At 39.1% G+C, this 13,103-nt stretch overlaps 2 protein-coding genes across 2 annotated transcripts; both read left to right on the top strand.

Annotated features, from left to right (window-relative positions):
- Positions 1-939: 939 nt before the first annotated feature.
- LOC147166929 (N-acylethanolamine-hydrolyzing acid amidase-like) lies at positions 940-4,478 on the top strand. Its single transcript, XM_086087437.1, has 11 exons — positions 940-1,319; positions 2,017-2,184; positions 2,252-2,375; positions 2,535-2,625; positions 2,693-2,778; positions 2,987-3,159; positions 3,238-3,300; positions 3,425-3,491; positions 3,592-3,620; positions 3,781-3,850; positions 4,001-4,478. Exons 1-11 carry the CDS (start codon positions 1,138-1,140, stop codon positions 4,058-4,060), a joined length of 1,113 nt encoding a protein of 370 aa, XP_085943563.1. The 5' UTR covers positions 940-1,137; the 3' UTR covers positions 4,061-4,478.
- A 158-nt stretch (positions 4,479-4,636) lies between these two features.
- arl8bb (ADP-ribosylation factor-like 8Bb) lies at positions 4,637-10,622 on the top strand. The gene is made up of 7 exons (XM_086087438.1): positions 4,637-5,370; positions 6,125-6,205; positions 6,806-6,879; positions 7,507-7,600; positions 7,793-7,860; positions 9,044-9,114; positions 9,201-10,622. Exons 1-7 carry the CDS (start codon positions 5,248-5,250, stop codon positions 9,248-9,250), a joined length of 561 nt encoding a protein of 186 aa, XP_085943564.1. The 5' UTR covers positions 4,637-5,247; the 3' UTR covers positions 9,251-10,622.
- The last annotated feature ends 2,481 nt before the right edge of the window (positions 10,623-13,103 follow it).

The raw sequence follows: 13,103 nt of genomic DNA, 5'->3' as shown, positions 1-13,103 counted from the left end.
ATAATACGTAAGAAGTCACACATAGACAGGTGCAGTTTTTATTTTACTAATCTTATTTACGGCATAGATAAGATCCAACTTCCATACACATATACAAGTATTTTTACTGCAAATATTACATTTTCGATGTGACAAATAGCTAGATGGCAACACACAGACAGTATCTATTAGATACTGTATTCATATTTCAATTGGTGTTAACTAGCGGTATTAAACTGTTTAACCATGTAATTTCAGCAACTCAATGGACCTTTGTAAGATGGTCGTGTTTTTGACCGTGACAATAAATTATTTCTCTCGTTTAGTGGGAAAATGTGTGCATTTAAGTATCTTAGGTTTCCAGACAAAGTTTGAAAGTAGCTAAAGTTGGTCCTGTTGAGGGAAAAGTTGCTAGGGAAGACTGAAAAGTTGCTATATCTAGCTACGAAATGGCTGCGGCATCAACGCGCTCAATCCACGGATGTTGACTCACAATTTGGCTGAAGCAAGCATTGCCATTGTTACTGAGTGACAAATTAGTTTTTTTGCTGAAAACACTGTCAGAGCTTGATTTATGACAATATCCCTGTATGGAATAATTTCCTTGTTCATGGTTCACGTGCATGATAACGTGATGCAGACGAATCTTTGAGTAGCTCTTGGCGATATACCTTAAAAGAGAAACATTATAATTACATTCTTACCAATGAAACATGCACATAGCTCTTCACTCAGATACAACCGTAGGCATTTTCGCCATGGAGAAAGAAAATAACTGAAAACGCCCGCAGAGAAATTTGGCGTGGCTCAGCGAGTGGCACTGCAAGATGGCCGCCGGTGGCTTCACTTCTCGCTACGACGAGTAGGCGGGGCAGTACAAACCATACCGCTCACCCGGATTTCACAATAAACATATTATTATTTGGTAGCATTTGATTTACACACGTAATAACAAGCGTTGCTACTAAATAACACAGTCCGTTCGTGGTTGGGTTTGGCAACTTTAACTTTCAGACTTGATTTTTAACCGAAGCCTTAATTGTGGAAAAACTCAGAGCGGAAGTACTGCCTTGACCGACCTTCACTGAGTAAAACGTTTGAAAGTGCCTGTCTCCCTTACAGGTGAAAGAGGCGTTCACGGACCGGTCCGCCTCAGTCATGCTGTTGCTGATGGTCCGTGCCGCGGTGCTGCTGGTCGGGTTGGCAGTGTCGTGCAGTTCGGACTTCGCCCCTCCCACAATCGACATTAACCTGGATGATGATCCACAATTCAGATGGCTGCCGATACTCAAAGCTTTTGACTCCGACTTCCTCAAGAATGCTGCTCAACAGATCATAGAGTAAGGGAAACATATATTTTTTTTTTACGTCCAAGGAATATATAATACAATAAGTTCTCAAACTTTATTTTACATCTTTTATTTTAATCTTTACAATGTGTTTCAAAATGAGTCTATAGATGTGTTTCAAAATGAGTTTTACCTGTGTTGTGTGGCATACGGTGTGGCCACACTGACATAAAAAACAAAACAAAACGCGATGATAATAAAGTTTTATAATTTCCCTGAAAAGTCCTATAGTTTCACGATTAAAAAAACAACAACAACAACTTGCATAATTGAGATCAAGTCAGTGGTTTTCAAGGATGGGTGTTTGAATGAGGGAAAAGGTGTATATTTTAAAGTAATCTTAAAGTCATTGTGCTATGAGAATACAGTAAAGCCATATATTTACATGAAAAGCTGTGTATTTTAGAAAAGCCTGTGTAAGTTTTTAAGGAAAATAGTTGCATAATTTCAGGAAGAGAAGTTGTGTATTTTCAAAATTGAAGTCATATTCTGGAATAAAAATTTACAATTGTATTATTTCTTCCTGTTGTGTCATATTTTTTCTTTCATGGAGGGCTGATGACTCTGTTGTACTTATCCATTACATAATAATAATAACAATATTGATGTTGTCAACGGTAATAATTGCCATTTGCAGGAACTATGTTTCCTCTTGTTATGGTTGTGTTAACATTTTTTTTCCTGTCAGCTCAACAATTCCAAAATGGCTTCACGAAGTTCTCAGATCTGTGATAAAGGTCTCAGGGACGTTCATTCTTCCCAAACCTTACGGCGAGGAGCTCCGTGGCATGGCTGCACACTTTGGCACAAGTCTCCCTGATGCCATCTTGCTCAACTTTGCCTACGAAGCAACCGCGTATGTATTCTTTGTAATTGATACATTGATATTATGTGTTATACATCAAGATTTTTTGCACTTGCAGATTCTGCACCAGCATTGTGGCTCAGGACAAAGATGGAAACGTGTACCATGGCAGGAATCTCGACTACCCATACTCAGTTCTGAGAAATCTTACTATGAATGTTGTTTTCTGGAAGAAAGGAAAGGTACAGCATAATAATTTGGGAATCCTTAAAATGGTTCTTGGGCATTTTTAATGGGATGTCATTTCAAAACAATGAGTTGAGGAATGTGAATGCAAACAAAGTGATTATTTAAGAGTGATATGAGCTAAAAGTTTTTCTTACAACCTGGTACCATTGCAGATCTCATATACTGGAACCACATTTGCTGGCTATGTTGGTCTGTGGACAGGACAAAGTCCATACAAGTTTACTATCTCTGGTGACGAGCGAGGTAAGACCACACCTTTCTTATAAAGTGCTAAAAACATGATGACACATTGCTTTGTGTGCATGTCCAGACAAGAATCACTTGTGGGACTTCTGGAAGAATATGGTGTCAGCTTTTCTGTTGAGGCGAAGCCCAGTCAGCTGGTTGGTGAGAGAGGTGAGATGAGGAAAGAGCAGATAAGGAAGCACGGCAAAATCTGGTCTGTTGAAGGCAGCAACGAAATCGACCGAGTTGTAGGTTACAAACAAGTGAAAAGACACACAAAGTAACACAGAGCAAAAAGATTACTAGAACCACCACAACACAATTTAATCCAATCTCTTGTGCAGAGGCTTGATTGAACTTTACGTATGGTTCTGTGCAGACTCTAGAAGAGGCAGAAGACTTTCAAGATGCCGTCCTGCGCCTTTCCAAAATTCCCATCATCACGGGAGTGTATTACATTGTGGGTGGGACACGTCCAGGTGAAGGGGTCGTCATCACCAGAGACCGAGCAGGCCCCGCAGACATCTGGCCATTGGATCCACTGAGTGGAGGGTTGGTGTATTATGAGCTTGTTATGAGCTGTTTGTTCATTGGTATTTCGCAACTTTTTGTTTGTTTTTGTTTGTTTAGATGGTTCAGAGTCGAGACCAACTTTGACCATTGGCGTCCTTCCCCAGCCAAGGATCATAGAAAGTGAGCTGCCTAAAGATAAATACTGCTGGAATATGTACGACATATGATATGGCACAACATACACATAATACGCAACTTGATTAATATGATCTTAATACTACATACTATCATCTCTTGTTCTTAGAGAAGCAGCAGAAAAAGCAATGAATGCTACTGGTCAAGAGCACATCAATATGTATTCGCTTTATCAGGTAAGTCAGAACAAATGAATTAATATTCACAGGAAACAAATTTATGTTGGAACCATTTCGAAATAATATATTCATAACTTGCAACATTGTCTCTCGACAGGTTTTGTCATTATTTCCGGTGTGTAATGGGTAAGCAGAACATCTGTTCATTAGGCTCGCTCTCATTTTTGTGACAATGAACCTCATAACAATTCATTTAGTTACCTGGGCAGGGAATGAATATCAGCTTACATAGCCCTTTGCAAATATGAATTTACTTTCATTGTTTGCTGTTTCAATCATTTCACAGGATTACAGTTTATACAACAACGATGAGTGCAGCAACGCCTGAGAACTATACCACACTTGTCAGACCACCGGTATGTCAGTAGATGACATTATTATTATTATACATTATTATTATATTTCTTATTTTACAGTCTTGCCTTTATCTTGTTCAGTTCATTTTAGAATAACAAGTGACAATGCACTATCCACTAAATCGACCTTCCCTTTTAATCTCTTATAAGGACTGCCGCATGACTCATCGACCTGAAGGGCTTCCAGTGGATCGTGGAATGGAACCGTGATTTTCTCAGTGTTTGAGTGGAACGGATGAGCAAATTTTTTTTTAGCACCCCGAGTAGCTGAAAATTAAAGAAAATGTTGTCTACGCAGTGATCATCTGCTACACACCACAGCTATGAATGTGGTCATGTCATCTGACAACATGTTTGAAAGAGCAGAAGTCACCTACCTGTTACAGATTTAAACAATGTGCTTTTTATATGAGGAATTACAAAATACGTAACTATTTTTGTTGTAGTATGTTACAGATGTTAATGACATTATCATCTAACCAAGGGAGATTCTATCTAGGAGCATATGGTTAGAGGTTCTGGGGGTGCCGTTAAAGCAGTTTTAAAATTATATTGATTATAATTTGTTTAATGAATTGATTTCTACAATGATTCAGCAGGATTAATACAATGACATGCATGACACTCATCCACGGAGCTCAGAATCTGTTTTCTTGTGCCTAGTTTAAATCAATCAAAATCATGTTACAAGTTAGACCAGTTTTATGTCATCTAAAATCTAGTCTACTTTTGGTCACCAAATTGCCAAATGCACCGGGCCATGACAGTCAACATTACAGTTCTGAAGAATTTGACCCAATGTAGCATAATACAGGCTGAACAAAAGGGATCCAAGGAGGGATCCTAAATTGAGGGACACCACATGTCGTGGGAATTCAATCAGATTCAAAAGTTTCAATGGTCATAAAAATGAATTCATTTCCTCCAGGTATAGGACCTATTGAACCATTTTAGGACTGCGGATACCATGTTGGTGACCAGAAGTTTGCACTAGCATGAGAATTACGTAGAATCTGGGAAATTCAGTTTTCTCTCTCAACACAAAAATAATAAACAGCTATGGCGGTTTAATCTTGGGCATTATTATCGCAAAGTTACAATTCAACATACTGGTAGTGGGCTGCGTGTTGTGCGTGAACGTGCATGTGTTTGTGTACTAGTTAGCTACGCTAAGTGTTCTGGAAATATGTATCTTTTGTCTACTATAACAGCAAAGAAAACACAGGTTCTTATGAAGGGAGAATTTCCCATTTCAGGGTATTACGCGAACGCAACTGTAGGTCACATGACGTGTCAGAGTAGCTCGGAGCTCCTTACTTCCGGTGTGGATTGCTACGAACCTACAACTCACGTCAGATCAGAAAGTCGTTGCGATTTTGACCAGCGTGTCGTCCAAGATGTTGGCCCTCATAAACAGGCTTTTGGACTGGTTCAGGTCCCTCTTTTGGAAAGAAGAGATGGAACTTACACTCGTGGGACTTCAGTATTCCGGGAAGACCACATTCGTCAACGTGATTGCTGTAAGTCGCTAAAAAAAACATGCTCTGTCAGTGTGGGCCCAAGGCTGTGCAAAGGTAGTTAAGAGTTCAATTTCATTTAAAGGTTAATATTCAGATATGTTAATCCCTTTCCTGCACACCCGGAAAAGAATGACTCGACTGCAAACGGGGCGTAATATTGGCTTTTACCCAAGTCTTGTTGCTTGTCTACTGACCAAGTTGACAGTGTGACTGGGCGCTTCTTTAAATAGTCACGTGGATGTAACTGCTGGTGTTGTTATACTGTCTGCCCAACGCATGTCAACGTCATCGAATATCACATCAGTAAAACCATTCACTATTGGAATCAGTGACCTGCAGGCCTGCAGTCATCACGAGTAAAGTCTTCCTGGAAAATTGCATCATAATAGAATTAAGTACTGTGTATGGTACATATAGATTTGTTCTCAACTTGCATATCTATCCCATACATGTCTAAGATCATAAATTTACTTTTATTTGTTGCCATTTTTGCCATCAAGCAACATTGGAATCAAGCAGTTTTTCTTCTGCATACAGTGAGAAAAGTGACTTTCCTATAACTTCCATACAATACAAATCACTGCACAGTGTACACCAAACCAAGTAAATAATAAACACAGTGCATAATACAGCAGCAAGAATACACAGTAACCACCAGCCGGTTTGTTTATGTTTATGAAAATCCCTTATAAGATCATTTTGTGCATTATTTGCTCTTGATGGTGACACACCCTCTATTGTTTTGCCTTAACAGTCGGGCCAGTTCAATGAAGACATGATTCCTACAGTTGGATTCAACATGCGGAAGGTCACAAAAGGCAATGTGACAATAAAGGTAGGTATGTGAACTAGGCTAGCAGGACGTTTTGGATCCTGAGGTGCCAATGTCTTGTGACAGCGTAATTAATTGTGGAGGCCTGAATGATTTTGGAAAATAATTGAATTTCACCCCCTCTCAAAATTGTAATTGTGATTTAATAAGCAATTATATTTTGTATTAAAAAAAAAAGAAGCAATTAAATCATCTTTATAACAATAAACAATCTCAGTTCTATTATACATTATAATATATTAAGATAAAGACAAATTAAACATTCATTTGTATGAGAGACAGTTTATTTAGCTACTGCACTTCCAGTTTAAAAAAAATACTTTGATGTGCTGTCGCTAGTAAATGTTGGTTTCATGTCAGGGTTCGTTCAAGTTTGCACACGTTTGCTAAACGTTCGCCGAGAGCATGGGTGGGCACTCGGCCCACCACTGACCTATAGTTTTAATGGTCTTTCTTGTCGCAAGGAAACTGTTCATAAGGTTAGGGCTAGTCAATTTAATTGATATACAAACTTAATTCTGTCACACAAGTATTTTGTAAAGATAATTCAATATATACATATGTATGTATATGTTATTAAAATGTTTTTTTTTCTCTCCTCAGATATGGGATATAGGTGGACAGCCCCGCTTTCGAAGCATGTGGGAGCGCTACTGCCGAGGAGTCAATGCTATTGTGTAAGTGTATGGACTTTTCGGGTCAGTATGTGCCCCATTGCAAACCACACTCCCTTTCTCGAAGGAAAGAAAGTTGGTCTGGTAAGTCGGCCGCTGAAAGCTATTTCAGCCCGGCTCAAAACGCACCGTGCAATCGCATTTGTTTGCTGTGACATATTCTTCGTGAGCAACATCACTCTTCGGCGCCGGAAGTCTATCATCATAACATTCAAAACGGTGCGCGGTAAAGACGGTAGTTTGTTTCATTCAGCCTTTTAACTCAGTTTTCAAAGACCAGAAACATATCGAGTCATTAAAAGCCAGCATCTGACGGCCTGTAAGCATTTCTTTCAAAAGAAGACGTGCTTGCCTTGTTTCCCACTGGCTTTGGAAAGAGTTGAATCTATTAGTTAGCCTCCTCCCCTGGTGGCCAAGGCATTCACGCCAGCAGCATTGAATTGGAATTACATTCTATTTAGGTATGTTGTAACTTTACATTATTAACATTATTATAGATCTGTATTTATCTTTCATTAAAAATAAACTTGCATGTGAATACATCATGAATTAAATGGTTATCTTAAGACATTACTGTATTTTATTATTTTATTTTCTGTTAATTCGTTACTATTATTATTTTTTGTACAGGTACATGGTGGATGCAGCAGATCGAGATAAGGTAGAAGCATCCCGAAATGAACTCCACAACTTATTGGAGAAACCGCAACTACAAGGAATTCCGGTAAGTCAGTGGATACTTCACACTCAAGATTGTTTGAAAGATGAGCTCGTATTTGGTCTTTTTCATACCAGTGGCGTGAACTTCACCCATAAGCAAGTTTATTTAAGAAACAAGAATACCCTAGTTGAGAAGAATCTTTTCAATTGTTGACTTGCGAGATATTAATCAGCCTTTGCCATTGTTGTTTTTCAGGTTCTCGTGCTCGGCAACAAACGAGATCTAGCCAACGCGCTGGATGAGAAGCAACTTATTGAAAAGATGTGAGGCACAGTGATTCCATATTATCACCCATTATGCTCAAAACATAGTTAGCTTGTACCGTACAATAGTTTTAAAGAACCATGTGGGATATTATGTAATTCGGATCGGTGTGTTATGTGAACTTTTCCAACCCAAAGATAAGAAGTCCAGATTTTTCCAATGTACTAAACTGGAAGCAGGACATTTGTAGTGATGTTTAAGATATGATTAAATGGAAACATCACAGTTGCTCAGGAGTCTGGCTACGACCAATCACAGCTCATCTGTTTTCTGAAGATGAGCTGTGATTGGTTGTTACCTGAGCAAAATGGCCGCCTTCTGCTCTAGATTAAAACTGCTAGATTTTGATGGTTAATTCATATTCAACTAAGACAATCTTTCTCAATTTAGTGGGGCTGCATAGAATATATTATTATCAAGAATTGTTTTTGGGTTGACTTCCCCTTTAAATTTCAAGGCAAGGCAACTTTATTTATATAGCACATTTCATGCACAGGGCAACTCATTGTGTTTTTCACGCAACCAAAAGCACAATATCTAAATATCAAACAGAATAACTGAAGAACCAAAGGGTAGGAAAATATCTTTGTAGTCGCCTACAGATGCCACAAGATGGCAGGAAAAGCACTACTTTTGTCTAAATAAAGCTCCTCAATTCAGTAAATCCACACTCATTTGTAATTAAGTGTGAAGATAGTTCTTAGTTTATCTTTAATTGAAAGTTCTTCTTTTTTACTTTCACATTTACGTTTGCGTTGTCTTTCTCATCCACATCCAAGCGCTAGCAGGTGTAGGCCTACTAGTTTTCATTATACTGGAACTAGAACTACTTGCTGTTTCCGTTTTTAAAAGTCATGGGAAATGAAATCCAATAGTGTTTACAAATGACCGCATATTAGCAAATCTTAATTGCACTAATTCTGTAAAAAATTTGTGAATAGGTGAATTTGCAAATGCCGAACCGGGAAGGTGTGGCAGATCACTGTAGTAAGATTTTTAATTTCTTTATTTTCATCTGGTAGTAAACAAAAACAAAAAAATCCAGAAATTTATAATTTAACCAATATATATATATATTTTTTTACTATTAACTCGTTATTAATTACTTTGAATGCCCAAGTGTGACCGAAAGATCTTGTAATCAAGTTCCGGATTTCATATTGACTGCTTTCCTTTCAACAGGAACCTGTCAGCCATTCAGGATCGGGAAATCTGCTGCTACTCGGTATCCTGCAAAGAGAAAGACAACATAGGTATGCAACGCCGTTACATCATTTGAAATCATTGTTGCTGAGTGCACCATATTGGATGCTGGTGGTGATGAATTTTCCCACGGCAGATATCACATTGCAGTGGCTCATCCAGCACTCCAAGTCACGGAGAAGCTGAACGTGAAACGCAGCCCGAACACTTCCGGATGGTTCAGTCATCCCTTCAACTGCCTCTGTGAAGTACTACTACCGCCCGTCCGCCCACCCGCTCGCACCACCACTCACTTCCACCGTAGCCATGTAGACTATGTACAGCACAATTAGACCAACTCTTTGGAGTCCTGAAATGTTATCAGTGCTCGGAGGTGGATTGTTCATGCCCATCATGCCTTACTGCCCGTTCCTCCACGCAGAAGTCAAAAGTTCCGTTCTCATAAATCTCCTAATCACGTCACAAATGACTGTTTGTTTGGTGTTTACAGTGCGATTGTGGTTTTTCGAGGTTTGCCAAACGAGGATTGCGCTAATGCCTTCAAATCACCAATGAACTCTTCGCAATGTAGCCTTCTTTTGCAGTAGGCGGTCAAATACCAAATTAACTCCAAGGCTTGAAGTCAAGTTTGTACAAAGATGCGTAGACGGAAACGTAATGAGCGCTTGTTGCTTGTCGGAGGCAAAAATAGGCCTGCAGAATTTTAAGTGCCTTTTGGCTGAGTGAGAGCTCCAATGAGACCGTCGTTGCCCAAAGCTACGTCTAACATATTATTGTGAAATCATTACAGACCAACTTGATTACACAACAGCCATCTCATGTGAATCTTAATGTATAACAGCCACCTTACATATATTATAACCTCAGTGGGAAGCACTAATGCAACACGAGCCCCCCCCAAAAAAAAGTGGCGTTTTGAACAATTGATGGATACTTCAAATGTGAGGGACAATTAACAGGCCTTTTAAAATAAATATGGTGGAAGTAATATGGGTGCGCCCAAGTAGCAGGTTTTATAATCCTGGTATTGTTCACGATGCAAAGCTAGAAAGATCGATCACTAAATCACAGAGCAAACGCGTTGGACGATCATTTTGAGTCTTGATGTCTGTTAATGCCGCCGAAGACTGATTGTCGTTTAAGTTTTCTTTTCTCGCTTTTATCTAAGTGACACTTTAATCCTGATGCGAATCTGCTCTCCGATCATGGCCTAGATGGCGTTTGTTCATATGGTCGTCTTCATCTTGTCTGTGCAGTCATCACATGCTCCTTGTTGTCAGTGTGTATTGGCGATGAGCAGAATTATCAAGTGTTGTGACCACAGCAGAGGGAGGGGCTGTGAAGTCGGGTGACCGAGTAGACTGGGAGAATAAAAAGCTTGTGTCATATTTGGGCAATTTGTATGTGCATGTGCTAATAATATTCACATTCAATTGCAGACTTTGTAAATAAGAAGTTGGCATTTTTATTGCAACAATGCTCCTCTAGATGTCACGCATTCTTTTCATGTGATTGCTAATAAATTCGTTTTGTTTTTTTAATAAAATGGTTTCTACGAGTTTCTGTCTGGTCAGGTGTGTTAACTATTTCGCCACGAGATGGCAGCAGAGGACTTTGCGTTGTGCTTGTACTCTGCGCGCACAGCTTGACCACAAGTTTGACGTGTTGCTGAAGTTGCTACAAGTTAGTCCATTTTTTGTAGCATTTACTGCATTGCACCCAATTTTGAGTCAAAGTGAAAATTGATGTTTTGAATTAGCATTGTCAGGCTGTAAATGACATGAGAGGCACATATTCGGTTCATGGTTGAGCTGCACCTTATGCTGCCTGCTGACACGGGACTTGCCAACCAACCACATTTAGCAAGTACTTTACTGAAGAAGATGGGAGTAGCAGGTGAAAAACCGCAAGCACGGTGAGATCATGCTAACTCATAACTCAACATAGGAAGCTGAGATTCAAACGGAAGTAAAGAAGTGAGGCAGGTGTGCTAATCACTACTTTATCATGCTGCCTTCAATTTCATTGTTTTTTTTCTTTCTTACTGATGCTCATTTATATAATGACAATTAAGGAAATGGAATATTGCACCTTTCTGAAGCATCCAGGTAATTTGTAATGTAATGTTTAACTTAATCTTAGAGAATAATAATATGTTATATATAGCACCTTTAAAGCAATGCAGCACAAAGTGCTTTACAAACAAATAAAAATACATACTTGTAAAAGCAACCGAACTGCCATAAGGAAATTGGACATGGAAAAGAAAAGATTAATAGAATAAAAGAAAACATACATGCAAATTTACAAATACAATAAAATAATTCAGACTGTAAAATCAGTAAAAGCAAGCCTTTAAAAAAAAAAAAGAGTCTTTAAAACCGACTTTAGACTTCACATTTCTAATATTGTTTGGTGGATTGTTCCAGAGTCTAGGCATGCTCGATCACCCTCAGTTTTTAACCTAGACTCTGGAACAGCAAATAATGTTTGGTTAGCAGATCTCAGCAGTGTTTTTGGTCTGTCTTAAAAGCTCACAAATATATTCTGGTGCCATGCTGTGGAGTGCTTTGAAAGTTATTAATACAATTTTAAAATAAATTTGGAACTGGACTGGCAACCAGTGCAAATATACCAAAATTGGGGTAATGTGAATTAGTTTGCTGGCTTCAGGCGGGGTACACCCTGAACTGGTTGCCAGCCAATCGCAGGGCACACAGAGACAAATAACCATCCACAACCTGCCATGCATGTCTTTGGAATGTGGGAGGAAACGGAGCACCCGGAGAAAACCCACACAAGCACGGGGAGAACATGCAAACTCCACCCAGGAAGGCCGAAGCCCGGACTCGATCTCACGTCCTCTGCACTGGGAGGCCGACGTGCTAACCAGTCAACCACCGTGCCGCCGAAGAATTCTTATTTAGGCAAGTGAATAATGACTTGCAATAGTCCCGTCTTGTCGAAATAAAGGTGTGAACATTTTTTCCCCCAGTATCTTCATATGAAAGAAAATACCAGATTTTAGCAATATTATGGAGTTGCGATTTTAAACTTTAGTTCTGAATCGAATATTATATCACACCATGATTTCGGGGCGAGGGTCTAATATTAGAAGCAAGCGGTCCAAGTGAGGATTGTAATCTGTTTGATACCACCTTCGGGCCAATTATAATGACCTCAGTTTTTTTAAGGTTTAGTTGCAGGAAATTATTTGTCAACCAGTTTCAAACATCAACTAAACAGTATATACACTATCAATTGAGAATATATGCTATACAATATTAAGTGTCAACACAAAACCTTAAGTCTTCTGCAGGAGGCAAAAAAAAAAGATGAAGAATAACTGAGGTTAAAGATGCACTTTATATGGTGTCACTTCATTTTTTGTAACAAAACCTAGCATTTCAAAAGGGGTGTGCAGACTTTTTATTTCCACTGTGGGTCTGAGAAAAAAAATATTTGATTTGATTTTCGGGTTTTTCATTTATGAAGGCATTACTTCTGTCATGATGACTGACATATTTCTATTTTATTTCTTCTATTTTTGGCATCAATTGTAACAGAAATGTAAGTCACTTCCAAAGTGGCACAGTGGGAATGGGGAAGCAATGAAATGAAACATGTTCGTTCTTAGCACGACAACCACGAAGGCATACCGTATATGCACTGAGCCAACTAATCCAGCAAGTCCACCTTTTAATTAATCTCATTCCTTAAACGCAGCAATTATGAACAGCTGCTGTCATTTATTGTACGTCAACGTTGGACTTGTGGACAGATGGAGGTGTTTCTCGATGACTTCAGCAGGTTCTTGCCTTGCAGCCTGTGTGAGAGCGCGTGTGGTTTGCTGTTGCACTGACCACAAGGGATTACAAAGTGGTTACAAATATGCCACAAGGATTTATGTGGCAAGCAGGTCGTTGAGTGACCTGAAAGTGTGATATACTATTAATGTTGCTACACTCCATTACAAATGTGTTCATTATGTAATGCATGTTTCACATTTGACCTTCTGAATGGTCGAGATGTATCACCA

Source organism: Leptonotus elevatus, chromosome 10 (genome assembly GCF_054856555.1).
Source record: "Leptonotus elevatus isolate MCC_2025b chromosome 10, RoL_Lele_1.0, whole genome shotgun sequence".
Taxonomy (NCBI): Eukaryota; Metazoa; Chordata; class Actinopteri; order Syngnathiformes; family Syngnathidae; genus Leptonotus; species Leptonotus elevatus.
This window is presented reverse-complemented; position numbering and strand designations above follow the sequence as displayed.